The sequence below is a fragment of the Python bivittatus genome, unplaced genomic scaffold (genome assembly GCF_059951505.1).
Source record: "Python bivittatus isolate LINGU-HERP-01145 unplaced genomic scaffold, Pbiv_v1 ctg000700_np1212, whole genome shotgun sequence".
Classification (NCBI taxonomy): Eukaryota; Metazoa; Chordata; class Lepidosauria; order Squamata; family Pythonidae; genus Python; species Python bivittatus.
This window is the reverse complement of record NW_028277098.1, coordinates 10,280,201-10,292,337: the sequence shown is the minus strand read 5'-3', so window position 1 is coordinate 10,292,337 and position 12,137 is coordinate 10,280,201. Positions and strand designations below refer to the sequence as shown.

General features: G+C 38.0%; 1 protein-coding gene across 1 annotated transcript in view; it reads left to right on the top strand.

Annotated features, from left to right (window-relative positions):
- TPR (translocated promoter region, nuclear basket protein) overlaps positions 1-12,137 on the top strand; it is a 59,751-nt gene that overhangs the window by 31,892 nt on the left and 15,722 nt on the right. Inside the window, exons 25-36 of the mRNA XM_007436930.4 lie at positions 1,005-1,208; positions 1,333-1,517; positions 2,152-2,299; positions 3,078-3,215; positions 3,621-3,752; positions 4,668-4,798; positions 5,902-6,112; positions 7,001-7,147; positions 7,544-7,742; positions 9,789-9,994; positions 10,463-10,524; positions 11,318-11,526. Coding sequence (XP_007436992.1) covers positions 1,005-1,208; positions 1,333-1,517; positions 2,152-2,299; positions 3,078-3,215; positions 3,621-3,752; positions 4,668-4,798; positions 5,902-6,112; positions 7,001-7,147; positions 7,544-7,742; positions 9,789-9,994; positions 10,463-10,524; positions 11,318-11,526 — 1,972 coding nt within the window. The remainder of the gene's footprint in view (positions 1-1,004; positions 1,209-1,332; positions 1,518-2,151; positions 2,300-3,077; positions 3,216-3,620; positions 3,753-4,667; positions 4,799-5,901; positions 6,113-7,000; positions 7,148-7,543; positions 7,743-9,788; positions 9,995-10,462; positions 10,525-11,317; positions 11,527-12,137) is intronic.

Genomic DNA, 12,137 nt, shown 5'->3' with positions numbered 1-12,137 from the left:
TATTATTTGAAATCATTTATGCTTTTCCCTTCAGCCTAAAAGACTCCTAGAGCAGCTTATGTATTAAGGAAAACATGCTGCCGTCAGACTTACAATCTAAAAAGAGATGATGCTGTATGAAAAAATGGATAGGAAGGGAAAAGAGAGAGATAAGGAGAGATAAATTGGGCAACAGGTTTTTTTTTTTTTTGGTGGGGTCATTCCTATAATGGCCAGCTATGGTGGAAATCTTGTCAGTCTTGCTCAATGTCTTGATGGCATGTGAAATGGAGTCTACAACCTATTTTCAATGAAGGTAGAAGGTCTGTTTATATTGTACTATCCCCAAAGGACCAAATGAATGTTGATTTTATGGTTTCTTGATGCCACATAGTTACTGAAACAAGAAACCACCTATACTGTTCATTAGAAAGACATTCTAACATTAATTTTTTCTAGTTACGGAAGAAGTTTCAGAATTATATGCTCTGTTGTTGTTATTGCTGTTCTGTGATTTGGAATGATTTTTTTTTTTATTTGGAGACTCTAAAAGGGATTCAGTACATATTCTTTTATTTCCACCCTTAGATCCTTAATTAATCAAGAGGGGGTTTTGTGGCCACCCATTACATTTTCTTACTCATAGAGTGAGTGGTGAAATAATATGCATGGGGTGCACATGGAGCATTGGACTAGAGCTTGTATGTTAATTTTTTGGGAGTATTCATCTATATATTCATTAAGAGGAACTATTTCTATTTTGGTATTTATGTATTTGTTCTTTGTACTCTTTTCTTGCATAATATTGATCCCCATTATTTTCTTCTAATGCAACATTTTAAATCAAAATTTTAAGGGAACTTTTATGCTGAACTCACTGTAACTTTCATTTTCTGCACAGTTAGATTTGCATTTCATTTAGTTAGCAAACATAAAACTGTAATTTCGGAAGCAACCATTTAGGAAAAAAAAGTTATTGAATTTGTTACAAGTTCTGATGTAGTGATCATTTTGGCTTCTTATAGGCAAAGATAGCAGCTGAAGCTCAAAGTAAATACGAACGGGAGCTGATGCTTCATGCTTCTGATGTTGAAGCTTTACAAGCTGCCAAGGATCAAGTTGCAAAGAATTCCACAATAAAGCAGCAATTAGAGGAAGCAGCCCAAAAAGCAGAATCCACATTGCGAGAGAGCAGAGCTTCATGGGAAGAGAGAGAGAGAACATTAAAGGTGAAGGGTTTTTTTCTCATTCCAGTCCAGTGATCTATGCAAGTTTTATGACTGTGCCTAGCCCTTGAATTCAGATTGATTTGCTTAAGCTTCTGGGATGATCAGTTTTGATCTTCTCACCTAGGATGAAACTTCTAAGCTTGCATCTCGCTGTGAAGACTTGGAGAAACAAAACCAACTGTTGCATGAGCAGCTGGAAACTCTAAGCGACAAGATGATGGCTTCAATGAAGGAAGGCATGTCCGGTGCACTGAATGTGTCTCTCAGTGAAGAAGGAAAATCACAAGAGCAGATAGTAGAAATTCTCAGGTATTGTTGTGTTCAGTATATTGATCTAACTTAGTATTGATAAATACTTGCATGGTACCAAATGCATATCATCCACACATTTTGCAGCTAACTTTGCAAGCAGTGTGTGAGAGGATGAACATGAAACTATGTTAGGACCAGTGCAGTTGTTAGAAGAACCATACTAGTGAACAGATAGGAGCACCATGATTGTCTGCACCTTCTTTTCTTGCTCTTGAATTTCCACCCTATATGTTCTCTACCCTGCTGTAGGATCATAGGGAACTAGGATTTAGAGATGAATCTAAATTTCCATTCAAAAGTCTAGTTTATATCTTGAGATTTGACTTTCTCATACACATGCATAGACCCACTCATGCAAGCTGCAAAGGACTGGGAGCGCAATCCAGTCATCCAATATTAATTCCAAAATAATGGAATGCCATATTCAGATTTAGAGTGCAGTGGTGCCAAAACTGAATCCCAGTTTTGGTTAATGATGTGCCTGGTTTCCTTCTAGCGTTCTACACTTAAATTTCAGTATTTTTATTTTAAATGTAAAAATCTAAACGTTTGGCTTTGTGGACCAGAAAAACCATTAGGACCATTTTGGAGAACTATAATCTTAACCAGGATTTTTTTTTCCCTATGACAGGTTCATACGCAGAGAAAAGGAGATTGCAGAAACTCGATTTGAGGTTGCTCAAGTGGAAAGCTTACGCTACCGCCAGCAGGTGGAACATTTGGAAAGAGAGCTGCACGAGCTGCAGGAAAGTCTGAATGCAGAGAGGGAAAAAGTACAAGTACATATCCACACATTCCTCCTTATCCTTTTTTTTTTTTTTAAATGAAAGTTCTAACTCAACCAGCAAACGTTACAACTTATTGCCAGATAGGCAGTTTTCAAGAAATACTGCTTTAATAATATCTAGGCAATACCACCGACTTGCTTTCAGAAATGCTACGTTTGGTACATACAAAGAATATCAGATGTGCAAAGATGAAAAATTAAATTAACATTTTTCTGAAAAATCATGAGATTTGTCTGAGTAGATCTATAATGGTGGCCAAGTTCTCCTGGAAGGTAGTTTGTTTTCCCCTTTCCAACAGTGCAGTGTCATGAAGCAATGTTGACCATGTTGTATTTATAGGATAATGGTAAAACCCAGTAGGTGTGGTTGACATATATTAGCTGACTATGAACTTGAGTACACAAATGTTCTAGAACTTTTGTCATTACATGGGTTCTGTAGCGGAAAATAGATGCTAGATAAAGGAGAAAGTTGAGAATATTAAAGCCACAGAATTATGTTAAGAGAAGGAGGAGGAAAGAAGAAAGAGAAGGAGAAGAAGCAGCAGCAGCAGCTCCTTAGCACTTGAGGTTCATAGATCTTATTAGATTCTAAATTATACTTCATGTGTGACCTGAGTTTGGGAGGTCATACATATTTTACATATAGTTTAGTATAAATATTATTTTGTGGCATTAAATCATTTCCCAAGGAAATATAACAGTGAAAATGGAAAGCAAGTTAGGAATTTGCACATATATTTGGATTTGAATATTGCATTGTATTTTAGGTGACTGCAAAAACAATTGCTCAACATGAAGAATTAATGAAGAAGACAGAGACCATGAATGTTTTGATAGAAACGAATAAGATATTAAGAGAAGAGAAAGAGAAATTGGAACAAGAACTTCAGCAAATGCAAGCAAAAGTTAGTGTGAATTTTACATTTGTCCTTGAAATCTCTAAAACAAATCCCCTAAATCAGTCTGTGATTCTCATTCAAATCAAATCTGTGATTCTCATTCAATTCAGAACTCTAGAAGAATAGTGCACTATCGGTACTTTATAAAACAACTGCCTTGTTCTTCTTGTAAATTCTTGGGAATGACGAAGATCTGATTATTGATTTGTGAAAGGTTGAAAAATGTACAAACTCCTTTAAAACATACATCTAACTACAGTTATAACCCACAGTCTGTTTACTAACAAATGAGTGATATATTTAAAGACATAAGGCAAGAAGCTTTTCATTCACTGAAACAAAAATGAATGTCGTATTTTGACTGTATGGGGAAACAGTGCTCAAAGTAATTCTCCCCAGTGATGATTTCAGGTACGTAAGCTGGAAGCTGATATCATGCCTCTGCAAGAATCCAACGCTGAGTTAAGTGAGAAAAGTGGGATGCTTCAAGCAGAGAAGAAATTGTTGGAAGAGGATGTCAAACGATGGAAAGCCCGGACTCAAGTGAGCTCCTTTTGGATTCTAGAACATGCATGACATTTCTATAGAATTAAAAACAGTTCCTTTCTTAAAATGGCTGAAAACATAGGAAAAACGAGAGAATGAAAAAAGAAGGAGAAAAAGAAGGGTAATAGTTACCACCTAGGATTGTGAGACTATAACTATGATATACATTTTGCTATATACAAAAGAATGAAATTAAGAGGGGAAGCAAGTAAGGTATGAAAAAGTTTGAAGAATAAGATCAATAATGAAATTTGAGAAGTTTCAGGCATGAAGATTATTTGAGAAAGTAAGTGTGTCCATCTGAATGGGTGGTGATAAAATGGGTATGATCCCCTAAAACTAAAGTTATAAAGAATAAAATAGGTTAGTCTTTAAGATTTCACAAGACTTTTTCTCCTGAAGTATCAGTTATGAGATTCAGATGGTGAGCCAAGTATTATTATGTGTCTTGTTTTTGCATGTGTGTGTATGATGTGAATGGTGTCCTTTTCCCCAGGATTGCAGCCTTTGTCCATGCAGCACTCTCTCTTACTGCATGGCAGCCTATTTTTGAAATGCAGATGTTGTATAACACATTAGCTCTATTTATATAGAATATAACAACAAATCTCACTAGGGAAGGCATTCATTTTAATTTTGTGGGCAAAAAAGCTCATACATCTTATACATTGTGAAGATAAATTAATCTTTGTATATATCAAATTTGGACCCTAAATCCCTGGAATCTCTGAATGCCTATTTATAGCATTGTTTCGCAGTATCTAGAAGAAACCCTTTGGATGTGCTCAGACATTGTGATCCACATCAGTTTTGGTTTCACTTTTACATTCTTTCACCTTCTGAAACACACAAGAGCACTAAATTAAAATTATATCTGCCTTAATTTTAAGATTGTTCAATATCCTATTCCAGCATTTACTGAGCCAACAAAAAGATACAGATGTTGAAGAGTATCGGAAGCTTCTTTCGGAGAAGGAGGTGAACACCAAACGGATTCAGCAGCTAAGTGAAGAAATAGGCAGACTTAAAGCGGAAATTGCAAGGTGATTTGTAAAGAATGTCTTGTGATCTGGAAAACATTGCAGTACTGTGAGATCTGATCTGAAAACTAATGTATTTTATTCCTTTGTATGAGCTCAGAGCATGTTCATATTTTGTAAGGAGAAGGCATGAAGTCCAACCAGCTTAATTTGTATTACACTGGACAGTTTGATAGTAGCTGAAAAGCTTTTATAGTAGAACAAATGCTTTGTATCTTAATTTCAATCCTCCGCATCTCCAGTTAAATGATCTCAAGTAGCAGGATGGGAAAAATCTTTGCCCAGGTCCCTAGATGCTGTATATAGAGGCTTGGATCCAGATTTTTCTTGACAAGTTAGAATAGCATTTCCTCAAAATACTCTTACTGTATTCTGTCCTGCTTTCCTACCCCACTACCTCATCACTCACTTTGCAGAAGTAGGATACTAAGTTTGGAGTTGGGGGAAGAGGGGCCAGGAAAGACCTTTGCTGTCTGGACAAATTCACAAAGTTTCCAAAATCTGACTATAGCAGTTTTCTTCTTTGATTGGTGTGTAATTGTCAGGTTCAGCCCAAAAAACTCCACGGGACGGTTCTGTAATTGCTCAGTTACTTTATTAGCTTGCACCTGCTAGACAGAATCTCACCACACTAACTCTAACTACCAACGTCTACAACTAAACACTACGAATTCCTTAGGGTGGTGCCAGTCTCATCCTTTTTGCTTTCACACACTCAGGCTGTGGGTTGAGGAGATGCTTCTCCCCATGACCTTGAACCTCTTCATCCAAGTCCTCCATCACAGTAATGTTCCTCAGTCACGATGCATGTTCTGCAGTTACAGCTGTAGGTCAATTTGAGAACTATTGACGTATCATCATCATCATCGTCATGTTTTTATCCACCTCTCTCTCTCTCATTCTCTCTCTCTCTATATATATATACACACACGCACACAGGCACACACAGTATATATTTGGTCAAGCATTTCCTTTAAACTTTTAAACTGAATCTTTGAAACTAAATATTCATTTAAATTGTTCAAATGATATTTTTTTAAAAAAATGAAGTACAGCAGTTGTGTATTGTGCTAGTTGTATTTAATCCTTTTTCAATTAATATTAAGATCAAATGCATCACTGACAACAAATCAGAATTTAGTCCAGAGCCTCCGGGAAGATCTGTCAAAAACAAAAACAGAAAAGGAAGCCCTTCAAAAGGACTTAGACATGAAAGTAGTAGACATCCAGGAGAAAGTCAAGACAATAACTCAGGTCAAGAAAATTGGACGTCGATACAAGACTCAGTATGAAGAGCTGAAAGCACAGCATGATAAGGTAAGGCTTTAACCATTCCTTGCCTGTGTAAGTTGAGCAGCATAACTTTGAAGCATCTGATAGTTTTCAGGTTTACATAGTCTGATGAGTACTAGTGGTCATACTTCTGTTTGATCTTCATGCCTGCTGGTAAAGGCGATGTAGTTAAACTAATATTTACCTCTGCCTACTAAATTTGAAATTACCCTAGGGGAGAAAATCTGTATACTTAGGAGGTGTTCAACAACATTGCACATTGATGATACCTTTTTTATTTCCTTAAGATGCTTTCTATGATGTTTAAGAGAGGCCATATCCTTTGCTTTAGATTATGCTGACTACCTTAGGCCATAGCCTAGCAAAACTTCTTTTCCCCAACTTACAAACACTTATCCATCTTCTGAAATAACCAGTCTATGCAGGAGACCCGAAATGCTCAATGATCTTCTATAATGGTTAGGTGGGCTGCATGCAGTCACCCCAGTCTTTTTTAAGCATGTGCTGTAATTTTGTTGAAAACTCACTGTCAGCATGATTTTTCTCAGAAAACCAAGAGAAGTAAAATATATGTATGCATGTATGTCTACATGTGTATGTGTGTGTACCTGTAAATGTGTATGTGTGTCTGTCTGTCCACCTATCTCCCACATCCCCAATACTAGGGGAAGATGTACAAGTGTGATTTAAAAAAAAAAGTTAGCCTCTAGCTGCGAAACAAAACAAACACTTGCCAGTCCCAGTTGTAGAAGCCTGAACTCTCTTGTTATTATGTATAGGCCTACAATGTTGAATTTCATCTCTACAGCCTTAGTGCAGGAGGCAGACCAGTGTCTAGGAGTCCTCTAAAACGTGCTGTTGTGGATCGGATATGGTTGTACAAACATTAATATTAATGCTCTGAAATTACAGATGATTGCAGAGACTTCCACACAGCCTTATGTGGAAGAGCCAGAACAGCATGCATCAGACAAAGAAAATCAGGAGATGAAAGAGGCTCTAAACCAAGCTGAGATCAAAATAAAAGCCTTAGAGGGTCAGATTGAAAATATACAGAAGGTAAGAGAACCTTTCAAGAGGAGTATCTGTGTAACTCTGATGTACTTACTAGCAAAACATAAGTAGAATATTGCCACTTGAAACTAAATGAGCCAAGTTTATGCACTTGAAGCTTAAGCCTCCACAGATAGTGGTTCTGGGAATAAAATGGGAGATTTCCCTCTGGGCACCTCAAGTCCTTTCAGGAAATTATATGGTAGCAAAAGATTTTATAGAATCCATTCATAGCTATATCATACTATAAGAAAAAGATAATGAAACTCTGATCAATAGCAAGCTACAGGGTGCTTTAAGATTCTTGTAGCAGTTTTATGTGAAGAATTCCTACCATTACACCAATCCACCAGCTATGAAAAGTAACAGTGGCCTAATGTTTCCATGCCTGGGTTTCCATAGACTCTAGGAGAGAAGGACACTGAAGTAAAGAACTTTCAAGAGCAAGTATCCCAGCTGCAATCAGAGCTTTCCCGCCTTCATCAAGATCTACAAGAAAAAACAACACAGGAAGAACAACTCAGACAACAAGTTGCTGAAAAAGAGGAGAAAACTAAAAAGACACTTCTGGCTGCCAAGCAGAGGATTGCACAGCTAGCAGGTGAGTTGGCTTTAAGGATCTTAAATTCTAGAAGACTGGCCATTTTAAATTGAGGAGTTTGTAGAAGATACACTATCTGATTTCCATTTATATTAGCTTTTGGGAATTACTGTTGGCTTTTCAAGTGATTGTTACCTTAATTAGCATATGTGCTAACATGAAAGAAGAGTCTTTGTCAGATAATACAGGTTGTTAGAATTGATCATACTTGCTATTCTCTTGGAAGAAGTTTAATAAGAACAGCAACATATCTCTCGTAGAGAAAGGAGGAGAGGTTCTTGATACTTTTGTTTTTAGCTATTTTTTATGGATTGTTGTGAGCTGCCTAGAATCATTACCTGAGAGAGGCAGCCATATAAGTCCTATAATTAACTAACTAACTAACCAGATCAGTGAAACCAACAGTATAAGATTAGCTCCCTCTTCTGTTGATAATGCAAGGCCAAGAACTTCCTTGTTCCCTTGGTAGGAAATGCATGATCAGCTCTGTCTGCTCAGAGAAGAGCAGCAGACCTGGCCAGCTTCAGAATCTGGAGTCAACTCTTAAGAAAAGGAGGAAAGAAGAAAATTGCATGAGGAGACACAGTCCTCAGAAGCTAGTGCTGGGCTACTACAAAGAAGGAGGCCTCCTCCTTCTCCCTCTTGCCTTGTGAGAGAGGGCCTTCCAAAGTAGAGCAACCATGAAAGCAATAGCTCGGGCAGCAGGAACACCACTACTCCACTGACAGCCACAAAGAAGTGGCGCCAGCATTGTGAGGACAAAGGAATGGGAAGAGAGCCTCCCAAAGCCAAGGAGAAGCCCCAGAGGTAGCAGCCAGGTGGTGCCGGTACCAGTGCTCCTCCAAAAATCATAGTCCAACCGATCCTATCTGGTGCAGGGAAAGAGCAGGATGAGGACCTTCCTCCTGGAGCAGGAAAGCCCCAGAGGAAGCAGTTTAATAGCACCCTTAAACCACTGACACCACCCACCCACCCTGTCATCAGCAAGCATGGTTTAGGAGAGGGCCGGGGAGCTGGATAGAGCTAAGCTTGCCCATGTAGAGCTTACCCTATATATAGGGTGTCTCTCACTCTCTCTCTCTCTCCTAGCCTGGTAACAAAACATCTACAAGGAAACAATCAAACTCAGAGAGAACCAAGAATGTAGCAGTTCAACCCTGAGACACAGATATTCTCTTCTATTGGATATCTCTTAGTGTCAGCTCCATTGATTTACTATCCATAAATAGGGGTGACATGTCCTTCTGGCTACTGGATAACAGATCCAGCAGGTTGCCTCAAAGGGACAAAATTCCCTAACATAAGAGGAAGGAAAGTAAACAGAAATCTATGCTTTGAGTATTGTGATGGTATAAGATTTATAATGTTTATAGTTAATACAGAATATGTTGTTTACAAGCAAAGATCAGCATGGCTGAAGCCATTTCCTAATACTGAAGGGAGGAATTCCTTCCAGGGACAAGAAGGAAGTTCTTGGCCCTGTCTTCTCACTAAAAAACTGTTAATCCTATAGTATAATGTCAGCTCCATTCATTATCAGATGATCAGAAGGATACTTCTAAACATATTAACAAAATCAAACTATCATTTGAGTTGACTCTATCAAACTATCATTTGAGTTGACCCCCAGACGAATGGAAAGACCAACTTGTTCCAAGAATAATTTCTTCTAACACAGGAGTTTACATGTATGATGGTCAATATGGATAAACTGAACTGTGCATCTTTAGCATTCTGATTTCTGTAGTATGGAGACACTCCATTTCAGGCCTGTTTCTGGCCCTTCATCCTTTAGCCCAAGTAGGGATAACATATAATCTTCCAGGTGTTGATGAACTCAATAGCCTTAGCCAGAATACTTGTGGTGAAGTAAGTTGAGAGGTGTAGCCCACAACACATTGAAGGCTTCACATTGTCCATCCTTGATGTAGCCATTGAACATTTATAAAACTGTCCAATTTATATTTTGGTTAAGAGTTCTTTACTAAAATACTTCAGTAAGTAGTATCAGGGTGAAGTGATTGACTTTTCCCTTCTTTAATTCAGGGGCAAAAGATCAGCTGACTAAAGAAAATGAGGAATGGAAGCAAAAGAATAGTACACTGGAAGAACAAAAGACAGAGTTAGAAGTTCGGATGAGCGCGCTTAAATCACAGTACGAAGGCCGTATTTGCCGCCTAGAGCGAGAGCTCCGAGAGCAACAGGAGAGGCATCACGAACAGCGAGATGAGCCTCCAGAATCTACTAACAAGGTAGACTTTTTGTCAGCCCCTTTGGCTAAACAAAGCTTATGTATATCGGACATTTTGTACATTTTCTTTGCCCTTCAGTCTCTGCATATGTTTAATGAAAGAGATTGCCTTTGAGTCTGTCTGTCTAAAGTGCTATCCCAAGGCAACTGGGAATAGTTTAAGAGGGGAAAACCATCAGTTCTGCCTTGAATGACTAAAACTGATAAGCAGGAGCCTCCGCTGTATCCAGCTTGAGGATACATGTGGGTACCTCATGCATTTACCTACTGCCTACCTGCTGAAATTGCAATATACATAGGCTCAGCATAAATACTACCCTGCCCTGGAACATCTATTTCAATTGACTGTAGGCTACTTCAAGATTTTAACAATAGGAAGCAGTATTCAAATATATTAAATAAATAACTTGACTACAAATATACTTTAACTTTTGCCTCCCGTGGCTTAACTCGTTCTTTTTATCGTTAGGCTCCAGAACAGCAAAGACAGATCACTCTTAAATCAACACCAGCTGCAGGTGACAGAGGAATGTGAGTTCTTAATTTTCTTCTATTCTCCTTATGTTGATCTTTCCTAAACTTAATTTAGAAGCACAACATAGTTCATTATGTCTCCTTCCTTCCTTCCTTCCTTCCTTCCTTCCTTCCTTCCTTCCTTCCTTCCTTCCTTCCTTCCTTCCTTCCTTCCTTCCTTCCTTCCTTCCTTCCTTTTCACATTTTTTAAGGATGAAAGTGGCCAAGTTTCTAATAATAGTGAAAATAATAAAGGGTAGCAAAAACAACTAAATGGATATTTCCAAACTTTTTTCTTTGGAAAAGACAAATTCCATAGTGGAAATAATTAAGAACAGATTTTTTTTTAAAAATAAAACTGTTTAAGTTGTAAGACCTTTATACAAATTCATGGTACAACCACAGTTGGAATATCTTAAACCAGGGGTGTCCACAAGGGTCAGTCAAAAAAGTCAAGGTGACCACCACCATGCAATCAAGCCTACAGCTTGACTTTTGTGCTCTTCTCCCTGACCCCCACCCAACACCCCTGCCATGAACAGTTATGGTCAGCTATAAGTTAGCAGTTATGGTCAGTTATGAGGATCTCGAAGAGCTGGGAAAGGTGAATAAAAAGATGACCAGAATCATCAGGGAGCTGGGGCACCTCCCCTTTGAGGGAAGATTTCTGCATTTTAATCTTTTTTACACAGAAAGAAAAAAGAAAAAGTCTAGAATTTTTTATTTATTTGGTTCGTCCTTTACTAAATTGAAGTGGCATTGTACTCATAATTACAGCATCCACCAACATATCTTTTTGGATTATTTCTAGAGCTAGTGCTTCAGATCCACCAACAGCCAATATCAAGCCAACTCCTGTTGTGTCTACCCCAAGCAAAGTGACAGCTGCTGCTATACCTGGGAACAAACCAACCCCAAGGGCTAGCATCCGTCCAATGGTTACACCTGCTACAGTCACCAATCCTACAACTACCCCAACAGCCACCGTAATGCCAACAACACAAGTGGAAACCCAGGAAGGTAATTTCTGATCAAAAACATACTGCATAAAAATAAATCTAGAGACCTAATAATAAACAAATGCTTACTTATAAATAAATGAGTTAGTTTTTGGAACCTTTAGGAAACTGGATCAAAGCTGAAGGGTTGACCCACCTGCTAGTATACAGCATTATGCATTTAAAGAAAGAAAATTTATATCCAGCTTGAGATTGAGAAAGCCAGTGACAAGTGAAAGATTATAGTATCCCGCATCATGATGCATAGGATGTCCCTAAGTCAAGGATTTCATGCAGCCTGAATCTTCTCATTAAACTCTAAAGATCTCTGTGGTAGTATCTTGTAAAAATAGGACATTTCTAGCATTGTTGCAAAAATCCGCCGGAAAGTAATTTTAAAAGTGTGAAAAGATGAGAAATGGAATGTGAAAAAAACAAATTGCTTGGTTGGCCAGAGTTTTTACTCACTTTAATGACGAAAAGGATAACAATTTACTAGAAAGCATAATATTTGTTAATTCTAGGTTGTTGGGTTCCTTGTTGATGAAAATAGCATGCATTTCACTGTGACTACAGCTAAAATATCTAGTCCTTATTGTATTTTTAATCATAAATCTTAAATTATATTTCAGG